A 14,907-nucleotide genomic window follows, 5' to 3' on the forward strand; every position below is an offset into this window, starting at 1 on the left:
TTTTGCTTAATGAAAACAGTCGGAATATTTTCATTAAAGTCTTTAATAGATGTGCAAGAATATAAATGATCTTAGCTGTTTAACTGGTTAGGATACCATCTTTTGCACAAATAAAACTGGCCAAAGATCTCAACTAGTTAATTATACAAAACTACAAGAACATATTTACTGTTTTACAATCATTAAATTAGCTAGAGTGTTTTCATTTACATTTCATTTACAGAACTAAGACAATGATATCGTTACCAGCTCCATTTGCAATATATTAAGGATTTTTTTTTTAAACCACACATTTAATTACATCCTTCATTTTTTCTTTTTTAATTTATAAAACAAGAACTTTATATAAAAAAATTTCCCCTTCATCATGGACAGAACATTATACATTGCACACGAGCAGCAATCGACCAGTTAACTTATTTGGCAACACAGCAACATTGTAAAATGCCTTAAATTGTAAATAAATCAAGGACTTTTGTTTTTTGTTATGGTTTTTTTTTTGATGCCTGGGACCAAGTGCGTATCTAGTCCTGCTTTGATGTTCGGACAGTATACAAAGTTTGGAGCAAAAGTATTCTCCCAGTTTTTGCAAACCCTTTGCTTCCAGAATCTGATGGCACCTGTCAGTCACATGGTCTACAAAAACCAGCTGCTCAGCTGTAAATCGAAGGGGAAGAAAGAGAGAGAGATACACACACATAGCAGTGAAGAAAATACTGAATTTGTCACTGAGAAGGAGGGGTGGGGGAGTAGGATACTCATTTTCAAGCTTCGCTTTAAAAGTAGCTTGGTTATTTAAATCCCAAGCACTGGAAGGAAAAACAAAAAAAAAAATAGTTCTAGCTGAATTATTAAGTGCTGGTTAGAACAGACTTTAAAGAATCTCGCTGAAAAACAAAACAGCCAAGTTTCAAGAACTCAGCCCGGGAGTGCTAACGTTTTGTTACCGTGTATGTGCTTTAATGAGTGGCCAAGCGAAGGGGAGAATCCAAAAAATGAAATTTAACCAAGGGTTCTTGGCCGGATTTAACCACCTTTCAAATTTGGCCGTCTTAATCCTAGCATCTTTATGGCTGCAAATGCAAGGAAGGTCTGAACAGCAACCAATGCAATGTTATATATATATATATATATATATCCTGAGAAAGCTAGACTGAGTCATTTTGATATCTATCAAGTCATGACATTAATGGGATTTTTTTTTCCTATCTGCCATTATAATGGATCCTGTAGAGTCAATCTGATTTCTTTTTTGTTGTTGTTGTTGAAAACTTTATTCTCCAAAACTGCAATCGACCCAACAATATTCGGAAAGGGCTACGGTATCAGATTAGCAATATGCACTCATTCAGTCTGAAATGCACTGAAATTCCAAAAATTGACTAGCAATTATCTCAATGAAACACCCCACAGTTCTCCAAAGAGGAAATAACGGACATTTTTATATCCAGGTAATATATTTTTTTAATCTGTGGTCGCCTTTCCCATACACCAAGTTGCTGTTTTGATAGTGTTTCATTTACCAAGACAATCTCTGGGAGAACTAATCATTTCAAAGCAGTCGTTTTTAAGTAGGTGTGCTTTATCAGAAAAAAAAATATCTATGTTGATGGATATCCTAGAATTCTTTTTTTTTCCCCAAAAAAAATTTTTTTTAAGGCTAAAATCTATTACATTTCCATTGTTCCTTTTGAATATTGCATTGATAAAAATATTATTCAAAAATCTAGTATACAACATAAATCATTGTAGGCACTGCTCAAGTATTTTCATAAATCCACCATGTGCAAATTTAAATTTTCTGATGAGATTTTGGTAGTATGTATATATATATTTTCTCCCACGTTCAGCATAATCCAGAATGCTTTTAAGATGCTAAATTCTAATTTTTGGAATTGTTATTGCTAAGATTCCTGTCCATTCTGAGACCCATGATTAATATTAGATAGCAGCTGTTAGTTGTAGGTTCCATGTGTAAAATACTTCTTTTTTTGTGTGTGTTTTCAATAACCAGAAACTTACAGGGTTCATCCAATGTTCCAAAAATGGAATAATTTAATGTAGATTATCCATTTAGGCACTTAAATACTGTACCCAAATTTGTTAACATTGCTAATAAAACACAACCCCATTTCTATCTATTTAGCAAGTGTGCGCATACATGTGTGCCTATACGGATGTGAATGTACACACATACATACAGACCCACGCACACACTGAGACACGTAAGATAGGTACCACTTGTGAGAAAAGGCATCTAAAGTTAAGCTTCAACACCACAAGCAATTGTATTCTGGATGTTTGACTGTTTTATAGGAGGCTGTTGCATGGAAAAGTCCGTTCGAAGTAGGCGACTTTCAACGTGATCTGGAATCTCTTTCCCCTTAAGATGCAACAAACCATCATTGACACCTCCCCCCCCCCTCGTTGAAGCAGGCACGGAGTGCAGAATCCATGAAGCCAGCTCTGCCAGTTCCCCCGGACTTTTAAGAAGAAAAAAAGAAAGAAAGAAAGAAAGCCACCCACCCGAATCACATTATCTTGATTTTTCTCAGCGGCCATTTTATCATTTGGTCTCCATTCAAAACCTTATGGTGACCCCGCCCCAGCCTTGCATGCATATACTGTAGTTCAGGATTAAATGTCCAAGTGCATTCATTATTATTTTTCTCTCTCTCTCTCTGTGCCTCTTTCTCATACCGTTTCCTCGGTTGATAGCATCAATGGATTAATATATTCAAATCCTTCAAACTCCGACTGGTCTATTCTTTTTATTACATCTCTGAGGACAGGAAGAAGAAGAAGAAGAAGAAGGATTAATGCTCGTCGGTAATATCTTGTCGAAGGGCTGCAAACTGAATGGGCAAAGCCCGGTCAAAATGAACGGGGGGGGGGGAATTAAGTTTTCTTTGCAATAACCGACGTTTGTGGGTCTGCGTGCTTTCAGTTTTCGTGGCTAAGCCGTGAGGCTGGTGGGAAATACAGGTAGTCCTCGACATACGACCACAATTGAGCCCAGTTTCCATTGGTAAGCGAGACAGTTAAGTGAATTTTGCCCCGTTTTACGACCTTTCTGGCCACAGCGGTTAAGTGGATCACTGCAATTAATCTTTACGCTTGTAAAGTGAATCTGGCTTCCCCACCGACTTTGCTTGTCCGAAGGTCGCAAAAGGGGACTCACGCGTCTGCAACCGTCGCAAATACGAATCAGTTGCCAAGGGTCTGAATTTTGATCCCGTGACTGTGGGGATGCTGCAACGGTCATATGAAAAATAGTCGTAAGTCTTTTTTTTTTTTCCCCAGTGCTGTCGCAACTTCAAAGGGTCTCTAAATGAACAGTTGTAAGTCAAGGACTACTTGTAAAACTCAGGAAGTCCAGAGAGAGGCGTTAGGAAAAAGCGACAATTCCCAAAAACAAAGAATAGGAACTCAATCTTTACAGTTAATGATAAGCACAACTTGCATCTGACAAAAATACAAAATTGTATTCCTCACATTCTTCACGGAAAAAACCCTTCCAATTCTTTTACAAACCCTCAAATTCTCTCCGTTCTAGAGTTTGGACCTAGCGTACTATATTTAAACAGGCAGGGAATTGGGGCGAATGTTTTGCAGAAGACAGGACTTCACAATGGCGAGGAAGCAAAACAAATTTCCTGCCAATTTTCCCGGGGGAAAAAAAAAAAAAAGTCCTAACCAGAAGAACTTTTGCATTAACGGAATAGTGGTGGCCTTGGGACATGGTGGCCGTCCCTTCGCGGAAAATTTTTAAGGTGGACAGCAATCTACGGTGGTGAATCAATCCATTGGGAAAAGTTGGGATTAGAACGGTTGCAGGAACTGGGGATGTCTAGTTTGACGGAAAGAAGGACTAGGGGAGACAGGATAGCAGTGTTCCGATATCTCAGGGGCTGCCCCAAAGAAGAGGGAGTCAAGCTATTCTCCAAAGCACCTGAGGGCAGGACAAGAAGCAACGGGTGGAAACTAATCAAGGAGAGAAGCAACTTAGAACTAAGGAGAAATTTCCTGACAGTTAGAACAATTGATCAGTGGAACAACTTGCCACCAGAAGTTGTGAATGCTCCAACACTGGAAGTGTTTTAAGACGATGCTGGAAAACCATTTGTCTGAAGTGGTGTAGGGTTTCCTGCCTAAGCAGGGGGTTGGACTAGAAGACCTCCAAGATCCCTTCCAACTCTGTTATTCTATTCTATTCTATTCTATTCTATTCTATTCTATTCTATTCTATTCTATTCTATTCTATTCTATTATTCTATTCTATTCTATTCTATTCTATTATTCTATTCTATTCTATTCTATTCTATTCTATTCTATTCTTACCGTGTGCTGGCTGGGGAATTCTGGGAGTTGAAGTCCACGCAGTTTAAAAGTTGCTAAGGTTGAGAAACACCGCACCGTGTAACCACAAAGTTCTTTCCCCTTCTTTGATTTGAGGCTAAACAATGACACTTACTCATCATCTGGAGTTAACTGCACAGGTTCACTGGTGAACTGGGTATCAAAGTTATCCAAGCCATAATCATCCGTGATCTGAGGCTGAAACGGTGGGGTGGCCTGCTTCTTTTCCAGCTGAGTTGAGAGCAAGGTGGGGGGGAAGAGAGAGAGAGAGAGAAGAGAGGAGGTGATGTACGGTTTAAAAGACACTAAATTCACCACCACCACCCCCGTTAGTTAACCGCCATGTAGTCAACAAAAGAAGCATTTCCAAGGCCAAGGTTAGGCATTTTCTATGTTGTCTTTTACGGACCCTTTCGGATCAAGATGGAGGATGTGCCAGAAACAGTCTGTGTCTCTCAAAGAGCCAGAAATGAAGAATTACCATACTTTTCGGAGTTTAAGATGCACTCCCCCGCCCCCCCCAAAAAAGTGGGTGAAAATTGCAGTGCGTCTTATACACCGAATGTTGTCGAAGCCCCGCCCACCCGCCGGCCCCCATCTTTCAGCCATTTTTGGCCTCTGCATGCCCCGTTTTAGAACCGATCCAGGCTGTGGGGATCGCCACAGCAGATCGCTGCTGATCACCGCCTCTGCGCGTCGCATTTTTGGCCTCCATGCATCACATTTTCAGCCAGTTCCAGGCAGCAGGGATCGGCGGTGATCTCCGCCCCCTGGAACTGGCCAAATATGCAACATGTGGAGGCCAAAAATGGGGCACGCGGAGGCCAAAAACACAACGCGTGTAGGACGAAAACATGACACACGGAGGCGGCGATCGGTGGCGATGTGCTGTGGCGATCCCCACATCCTGGAACAGGTCTAAAACAGAGTGTGCAAAGGTCAAAAACATGACACATGGAGGTGGTGATGGGCTCTGGTGATCCCCACAGTCTGGAACAGCTGATTGGCGTATTCCAGGAGGCCACTCCAACTGCCAAATCAGCTGTTTGTGCTAAATCAGGCTGCAATAACGTGCTGAAGCTAACCAGGCTGTTTGCTGTAAGGATGCTAGCCAGATGATTACCAATAGATGCTGGTAGGCAGAGGCAAAAAAATTTTTTTCTTGTTTTCCTCCCCAAAAACTAATGTGCATCTTATACTCCGGAACATCTTATACTCTGAAAAATACGGTAATCTGCTCAAAAGAGAATTTTGATATCTATAGTCTTGGGATTTATACCTTCCTTTTTTTTACCTGGGACACATTTTGAATAAGTTTTTAAAAATGTTTCAGTCGTTCTGAAAGAGAACGGGTTCCCTTAAGGACAATCACACATAGGCTTCCCCGAGTAGTTTTTTTTGCAAATTTGGTTCACATCTTTAGAGCTGCATCCGTGAAGTCGAAGAAAGTGAATCAATCGTGTGTGTTTTTTTTAAGGAGCATCGAAACTGGTTTGTGCAGGCTTTGGAACTAAGGCTGCAAATCTGCCAATGCCGGTGTGTAATTTGAGCAAGCGACAAAGCCTTCGTGACCATTTGTCATTTAGCACCTGCTGACTCTGTCTGTCTCCGAGGGGGCCGGTGGCTGTCCTGTTTTACCCTTGAAATACAGTGACAGATTCGGGGTCATCCAAGGAGTTCCCCAGCTGAGGGAGGATCTGTAACCATGGGTTTCTTCTAAGCCTATCTAGGCACATGACATTGGCTCCTTGTTGACCTCCTTCTGTCAAAACTGGCTTTGAAAGAGGGCAGGGGAATTCGGATCCTTCTTATTCTCGGACTCAACACAAGCAAACGCATCAAGTCAGGAACAAATAGCTTAACAATGGCTTGATGTCACATCTCAGGATACAATAATTCTGATTCTGCACCAACTCAGATCTTGTTGACAAGTTGTCTTAGAAGGTCAGGCGCCATTCCAAAGCTGATCTGAGGAGAGGATGGAAGGGCAGGGAATAAAGGAAGTAGAAGTAGGTTTGTAGAAGTAGGTATGGATATGCAAAGATTTAGGTTGGTTTGTGGTGCGTCTAATTGAGTTACATAATGATAAAACGAGACTGGCCATTCTATAATACAGTGTACTGTATTATGGTTTGTTTGAAATGGCCACTGTAAACCTGATATAGAATGATGTCTGAACCAAGCCTTTCAATCTATAGTTCCTCATGCACCAATGGTTTTAATAGTTACACCATTTAATATTTAATTTCTAATAGTTACACTTGGTCGCCACGATGTAAAAAAGATGTGGAGACTCTGGAAAGAGTGCAAAGAGTCACAAAGAGGATTAGGGGACTGGTGGCTAAAACATATAAGGAACGGTTGCAGGAACTGGGTAGGTCTAGTTTAATGAAGAGAAGGACCAGGGGAGACATGATAGCAGTCTTCCAATATCTCAGGGGCTGCCCCAAAGAAGAGGGAGTCAAGCTGTTCTCCAAAGCACCTGAGAGCAGGACAAGAAGCAATGGGTGGAAACTAATCAAGGAGAGAAGCAACTTAGAACTAAGGAGGAATTTCCTGACAGTGAGAACAATTAATCCGTGGAACAACTTGCCACCAGAAGTTGTGAATGCTCCAACACTGGAAGTTTTTAAGAAGCTGTTGGATAACCATTTGCCTGAAGTGGTGTAGGGTTTCCTGCCTAAGCAGGGGGTTGGACTAGAAGACCTCCAAGGTCCCTTCCAACTCTGTTATTCTATTCTATCTCTTGCTTCTATTCTTGTGTGATGTTCTCACACAAATGATGTAAACCATGTTCACGGCAGCATCAGAAGTGATGGTATTATGATACACGTGACATCATTTGCCCCTCCCATTAAGTGACACACCCCTTAGCAGTTGCAAAAAGAACGGCTCAGACACACAAGAACAAAACCGAAAGGTGGGGGGGAAAAGTTAAATGCTTTACCAGATCCCAGTCTATGCTGCGAAAAAATGTGTGTGACTTGATTTCAGAAAATCCCGTTTGGGGTTGGCATCCGAGCCTCTCTTTGGGATCCTAGGAGGAAGGATAAAATTAATTTTCCCACGACTGTATTAAACCACAGGTTTATGAGACCGAAGTCTGAAGATAAGATTCTTTAAAAAACTAATCTGCCTTTATAAAATAAATCACTAAGTTCATCTAGCAATTCTGTCTCCCTATTTTTCTTTTTTTTTTCACTTTACAAGTTACAGAATAGAATATGGAAGAATTCTCTTAGTCAGTGGTGAAATCTGAACCGGTTTACTACTGGTTTGCTAGCCGCGCCTGCGCGCTGCGCACCAAAAAGAGGCTTGGGAAGGTAAGTAGAACCGTGGGGGAGATCAGCTGTGACACGCGATCGTGGGAACCTTTTAAAAAACTTTTTAAAAGCATTTTTTACTACTGGCTCGGGCGAATAGGTAGTAAAAAAATGCTTTAAAAAGTAAAAAAAAAGGTTCCGACGATCGCGTGGCACAGCTGTGATCGTCGGAGCCTTTTATTTTTTTACTTTTCAAAAGCATTTTTTACTACCTATTTGCCAGAACTGCTAGTAAAGAAATGCTTTAAAAAAGTAAAAAAAAAGTCTCCGACAATCACAGCTGTGCCACGCGATCATCGGAACCTTTTTTTTTTACCTTTTAAAAGCATTTTTTTACTACTGGTTCGGGCAAATAGGTAGTAAAAAGATGCTTAAAAAAAGTAAAAAAAAAAAAAGGCTCCGACAATCACAGCTGTGCCGCGCAATCGTCGGAACCTTTCTTTTTTACTTTTTAAAGCATTTTTTTACTACCTGTTCGCCCGAACCTGTAGTAAAAAAAATAAGTTCTGATGATCAGCTGAGCGACACACTATCATCAGAACTTTTTCTTCTTTTTTTTTTCTTTTTTACTTTTTAAAGCATTTTTAACTACCAGTTCTGGAGAATCGCGTGTCACTCAGCTGATCATCGGAACTTTTTTTTAAAAACATTTTTAAAATTTTTACCGGTCCGAACCGGCAGCATTTCACCCCTGCTCTTAGTGTATTTTGCCCTAGTTTGAACACTGTTTAAACCAGGGCAAAATACCACAGGGATAATAGAAGGAACCGAGAGCCAAAAAGTGCCTTTGTGCTTAATGGGTGAGAAAAAAAAAAAAAACACCGACAAAATATTGTAGACCTACCTTATTTAAAAACCCTTTCAAAACATGAGAGGCCTTAACAGAAAGGAATCTTGGAATTCGGATTGGTTTTTCAAGGATAACTGTTAAAAGAAGTTTTGGAAAGAGAAAATATTACATTCCCCAATACATCAGTACAGTAATTCTTCACCTGAAGGAGGACAATTCTGCTGAGAGATAGAAGCAGAGAAAAGGGGAGGGGGAGACTCTGCCCGGAGACTAATGACACTGTAGAAGGGAGAATCCCCATTGGTCCTCCTCCTTTCTGGACAATCCCAATTCTGAAGTTTGAGGAAGCCCCATTCCTGGCTTTCAGATCAGCTCTTCCGGTTTCCGACACTGCTGCACGGACAAAGGCCAACTTATTGTCGCGTACGCATGCGTGCAAGAAATTCAAAAGAGGAACGGGTGATGCTATGTGTGCCAGGCGACATGGCTCTGCGTACCGCTTCGGGCACGCGTGCCATAAGTTTGCCATCACGGATATAGGGTCTCCTATTGAGCAGGGGCCTGGAAGACTTCCAAGGTCCCACCCAACTCAGTTATTCAGTTATTCCTGTCATTAATAAGTGAAGAACTGCTGGTACATTCAGATAAGGCATCCAGTAATGTCAAGAAGGGTATTTAAAATGTGATGTCGTCTCGTAAATTCAAAAAAAGCAGCCCTAACAAGAATGCCTTTTAAATAACATCAGCTAGAATTTCAACAGGAGGTGCTTCCTAGAGTATAGACATCGGAAGCTTTTGATAAATCTTTCAGGGTTTTGTCAGCTGAATGTCTGTCAAGCACATCGAAGTAGGAAGTCTAGGCAGAACCCAAAAAACTAAACTACAACTGGGCACCTCTCTTAATTAATGGGGCTGTGCCAATATTAGCACATTAACTGTGGTTCTGAAGTAACCACGATTTTGTGGGCTCTCGGTCCACCCCTTGGCACAATTCATAATGCCAATTCTACTCAGAGCGATCCTTTTAGAAATTAGCAAAACGTAGAGAAAAGGACGTCCTGAATAACCTTCCTTATGAAATATAGAAATCGTCAAGTGCTAAATTAAAGAATATTCAGTATTAAAAAATCAGTAGCTGGTGTGTAAAAGGTGAAGTCTTGACAGCAGACAATTCTTGACTTCAATAAGGCCATTTTTTATCTGTCCTACAATTTCATTTCAATGAGCATTAGGTAAAGCCAGCTGGATACATGATTTTGGCCCAATTCAGGATATTTTAACAACCATATAAGAGGTGGAGTTTTAGAAGAGAATATTTTTATTCAAGATTGAATTGTGGCGTCTTTGGGACTCTCTGAGCTTGGTGGTCTTCTTGCAGATGTTTCATTACCCAATTACCGTATCTTTCAGAGTATAAAACACACCTTTTTTTCCTCCTAAAAGGGGATGAAAATTTGGGTGTGTCTTATACACCGAATGTAGCCCCGCCCACTGGCCCCCACCCTTTGGCCTCTGCCTCCCAGCAATTTACCTCCTTGCAGCAAGCAGCAAGAAGAAACAGCCCATTTCAGCTTCAGCACAGCCTAATTAGCACAAGTTGATTGTTGGATCGGCCTCCCGACTCTCAGCTGTTTCAGGCTGCAGGGGTTGCCATGGCCTATTGCTGCGCGGGACTCTGCTGCTTGCTGCAAGGAGGTGAATTGCTGGGAGCAGATTATTTTTTTTTCCTTGTGCTAATCAAGCTATGCTGAAAACGAAAATGAAAGTAAAGCAGGCTGTTTGCTGTTTGCTGCAACGAGGCAAAATTGATAGGAGGCAGAGGCAGATTTCTTTTTCTCCTTTTCCTCACCAAAAAAGGTAGGTGCGTCTTATAGTCCGGAGCGTCTTATCCTCCGAAAAATACGGTAGCTTAGTATCATCAATGCTAGCTGATGAAAGAAAATTAAGTCTGGCAAATTATATATCACTGAACTTGCCTAGCACTGATGATGTTACATAGTTGGGTTGCGTAGAACCCCAGAGGACTCCACAGGTTAATTCTCACAAATGAAGGCATGTATACATACACACACGTCCCAGGATCAAATCTGGGTTGGAAACCAGGAACAGAGGTTTAGTCTTCTGAGATTTCGGACTCGTGCTGGAGCCCATTTCCACTAAATAGACTAAACCTCTAATCCCAGTTTGACCAATCCAGATTGGATCCTACAATTTTTATTTTGCTCTTGAGTGAAACTTTATTCTGAATCGTAACACTCTAGCAGGTGTGGGGTAGTAAGTCTCGTTACATTAAAAAAAATACCTTGGAAGAGGTAATCTTCAGTGTTCATATCTGGATTGTCGGTAATAATATCAAAAGGAGATCGTCCTGCCATCATTTCAAACATGAGGACACCAAGGGCCCACCAATCCACACTGAATCCTGTAAAAAAAAAAAAAAAAGTTAGAAAAACGTGTTTTTCAATAGAAGGTTTCAGGTTACGGAGCTGACTGTTACTGCTTTAATATACAGAACAGCACTTAAGGATTAGAGTCATTGATTGAGATGGATGGCTATAGGAAAGAGAGAGAGAGGGAAGGAAGGAAGGAAGGAGAAAGAAAGGAAAAGAAAAGAAGGATAGGAAGGAAAGGGAAGGGAAGGGAAGAGAAGGGAGAAAGAAAGAAAGAAAGAAAGAAAGAAAGAAAGAAAGAAAGAAAGAAAGAAAGAAAGAAAGAAGAAACAGATAGATAGATAGATAGATAGATAGATAGATAGATAGATAGATAGATAGATAGATACCCTGTTTCCCCGAAAATAAGACATCCCCTGATAATAAGCCCAATCGGGCTTTTGAGCGCATGCGCTATAATAAGCCTTCCCCTGAAAATAAGCCATTCCCAAAAATATTTAAACGCAGAGCTGGAAATCAGGTAAGACGGCAAGAAGAGCCCCATCTTGCTCCATGCGCCCCAAAATAATAAGACCTCCCCGAAAATAAGGCCAAGCACTTATTTCAAGGTTCAAAAAAATATAAGACAGGGTCTTATTTTCGGGGAAACATGATAGATAGATAGATAGATAGATAGATAGATAGATAGATAGATAGATAGATAGATAGATAGATAGATTCATACATAGATGAGGGACTCTTCAGAGATTTTAGTGGTGTACAAGGGCTGCTGTACCAGAACAACAAAAATTAATTCAGATGTCCCGCGCTGTTACTTTGCAACAATGCCATGAACAATTGCTTCGAAGCAACAGGATAGATTTAAGATTTTTTTTTTTTTTGGAATGGCTTAAAAAATTCAAACCCAACGGCAAGTGTCAATTCCGTAAGTACTGTGGCTATCAGAAGTATCTCCAACCCAATATCTTAATCCTGCTGTTTTCCGGCACTCAAAACTTTGGTTTGTGAAAGAGCAACCGGCACGTCCCAAAAGAATAAATACAAAAGGGGATTTTACTGTATCTCTGCAGCCTTTTACAATGAAAACGTGGTAGCATAAAAAGTTCCATAAAAAGTGGACCTTCCATACCTAGGAATACTCATCTCAAACGATCTAAGCCCCAGACCTCACTCTAACAGCTTTGCCAAAAAGGCATTAAGAGTTGTTAACTTTATTTTGCGAAGCTTCTTCTCCGGTAATATTGTACTGCGAAGGGCATAGAAAAACCTTTGCCAGACCAATTCTCGAATACAGCTCGTCTGCCTGGAATCCGCACTGCATATCGGACATTAATACAATTGAGCGAGTCCAGAGGTATTTCACGAGAGGAGTCCTCCACTCCTCTGCTCACAGTAGAATCCCTTATGCCACCAGGCTCGAAATTTTGGGCTTGGGCAGCCTGGAGGTCTGACCTAAGCATAGTACACAAAATTGTCTGCTACGACGTTCTATCTGTCAACGATTACTTCAGCTTCAACCTCAATAATACATGGGCAAACAACAGATACAAACTCAAGGTAAACCACTCCAAACTCGATTGCAGAAAATACGACTTCAGTTATACTTATAACTACTTGTTTTCTCTGTAGATAATATCCCCTAGGAGATGGGATGGAGGGGGGACATTCCTGTGGGTTGAGGTCAGAAGCTGGGGAGACTGACTTGGAAGATGGCCAATGAGAAGATGAGAATTGGGGAACGGAAAGGGAAGGGTTTGGGGGTCAGAGGGTTAGTATCGGCTATGACGAAGTCGGGGTCAGATCTGTCGTACTCAATAAATGGAATATTTCAGCAAAGATTAATTGTTTGGGAGTGCAATTTATTTGAGGTGACATCGAAACCTGACACACATCTTCAACCTTAAACAGTCTACCGTGGGGCTCACCCCATTCCTAAGAGGTCCGTAAAGGGGGCGTGCATAAGCGCACCAGCGTGCCTACCGTCCCTGTCCTACTGTCCCCATTTATTTGTACTCATTTCCTGTGTATATACTTATACCTGTTATCTCGTACATGTTTGACAAACTAAATATATAAATAAATAAAATAAAATAAGCAAAAGACCCATTAGGCTTAGCTAGCAATCGTTTATTTGCCAAGGGCATTCGACAACCTTGACCAGCCTTCCAAAGTTCATTATCTGAGGTTCCCTCAAAACTGATTTAGGTCTGCCTTTAAGCATACGAATACTTGAACACTTCCATCACAAAATATGGAGGCAGGCCAGTTTCTCCATCCTTCTCCAATTTTGAACATTGCTCCACTCTTTTCTGCTCCAGAACATAATAAGGAACCCAAAGATGCTTCCGTTGGGTCCCGCCTCTGCTTAACGGTGTAAAGACATTAACACAAACACCACAGCGCATCGGTAATCACTCCGGATGAGAAGGCTTTGCGGTCTCTACATCATTACACGCTCTATATAGCAACTCACCGTATTCTTCTCCTCGGAGAATCTCCGGAGCGATGTAATTTGGCGTTCCACAGAAAGTGCTCGTCGTGTCGCCGGGGCCCAATCCTTCCTGCAAAAATGAAACGATTGCAGCGCTCCGATGAAAGAGAAAAAAAAAAACGGTTTTGCAGGAGTTTAGATTGAGTCGGAAGGGACCTTGGAGGTCATTTAGTCAAACCCCTCCCGCCCAAGCAGGAGACCCTACACCATTTCTGAAAAATGGCAGTCCAGTCTCTTCTTGAAAGCCTCCAGTGATGAAGCTCCCACAACTTCTGAAGGCAACTTCTCTTCCATGGGTTGATTGTCCTCACTGTCAGAAAATTTCTCCTTATTTGCAGGTTGATCAGTTTCCATCCATTATTATTCCTTGTCTGGCCTTCGGGTGCTTTGGAAAATAGCTTGACCCCCTCCTCTCTGGGGCAGCCCCTCAAATATTGGAAGACTGCTATCCTGTCTCCCCTGGTCCTTCTCTTCACTAGACTAGCCAGGCCCAGTTCCTGCAACCGTTCATCGTTTCTTTGAGCCTCCAGTCCCCTTATCATCCTGGTTGCTCTTCTCTGCACTCATTCTAGAGTCTTAACCTCTTTTTTTTAGTGTGGTGACCAAAACTGGATGCAGGACTCTAGGTGTGGCCTTACTAAGGGTTTATAGAGTGGTGTTAGTACCTCACTTGATCTTGATTGATTGAATCTTGACTTCCCCTTCAGATCAACAGGGGACACCCCAAAGCTGGGCAAAATCTACCCCCGTCAGGGTTTCAAAATACACCCCTTGTGCCTTCAATTCACCTTAGGCAGGCTTCATTAAGGTCATAAGTCAAGGACTATCTGTAGAGTAAAAATACAGTTGCAGGACAAATCGTTCTTGATGCTCTGAATATCCTTTTTTTTTTTTTTTTGTCTTTTAAGTGATATACAGGTAGTTCTCAACTTACAACTGTTCTTTTAGTGACCGTTCGAAGTTACGACAGCACTGAAAAAAGTGACTTGCCACCGTTTTTCACACTTACGACCGTTACGGCATCCCCATGGTCACTCTAAAGAACAGAGGAATCTCTCCCTGATCTCTGGTTCCCCAACACAAGATCCCTTTCAAGACCAGGGTGAAAAATCTCTTCAGTGATGGGAAAGGCTCTTTTGAACTCAGCAAAGGAAAAGAGAGACACGTTTTCAGGCTGGGCCAGCTGCACAATCGGGTTTCGATTTTTAGGGAGGCCGATCCACAGACTGGATTTACCTTGCACATGCCGTAATCTGTTAGCTTGATGTGGCCCTCCGTATCCAGGAGAACATTATCCAGTTTTAAATCTCTGTAGATGATGCCTCTCTCGTGGAGGAAGTTGAGAGCAATGCAGATTTCAGCAGCATAAAACCTGAAAGGAAAATGTAATTTCACTCCTTAGCTGGGCCATTTAACAGTTGCTATTCATTTCATTTATTTGCAAGCTTTCAATACTCCCACATATAACCCGCTTTCCCTGGAGGGCATGCATAACTTCGTCAATACCCTCACGCCTTCTAGTCCAGCTCCACTACAGATGTTCTCCAAGGGCAG

The 14,907-nt window shown here is 41.6% G+C and overlaps 1 protein-coding gene across 5 annotated transcripts in view; it reads right to left on the bottom strand.

Annotated features, from left to right (window-relative positions):
- Positions 1-25: 25 nt before the first annotated feature.
- Positions 26-14,907, bottom strand: part of PRKCZ (protein kinase C zeta) — a 74,144-nt gene continuing 59,262 nt past the window's right edge. For all 5 annotated transcript variants that reach the window (XM_087879296.1, XM_087879295.1, XM_087879297.1 and 2 more), the window contains 7 exons: positions 14,590-14,725; positions 13,336-13,423; positions 10,775-10,894; positions 8,527-8,606; positions 7,307-7,396; positions 4,475-4,590; positions 26-2,782 (listed from right to left, as the gene is read on the bottom strand). In XM_087879296.1, the coding sequence (XP_087735422.1) occupies positions 2,695-2,782; positions 4,475-4,590; positions 7,307-7,396; positions 8,527-8,606; positions 10,775-10,894; positions 13,336-13,423; positions 14,590-14,725 (718 nt within the window). In that variant the 3' untranslated portion in view covers positions 26-2,694. The remainder of the gene's footprint in view (positions 2,783-4,474; positions 4,591-7,306; positions 7,397-8,526; positions 8,607-10,774; positions 10,895-13,335; positions 13,424-14,589; positions 14,726-14,907) is intronic.

The sequence above is a fragment of the Pantherophis guttatus genome, chromosome 15 (assembly GCF_059756535.1).
Source record: "Pantherophis guttatus breed Tessera chromosome 15, ASM5975653v1, whole genome shotgun sequence".
NCBI classification, from domain to species: Eukaryota; Metazoa; Chordata; class Lepidosauria; order Squamata; family Colubridae; genus Pantherophis; species Pantherophis guttatus.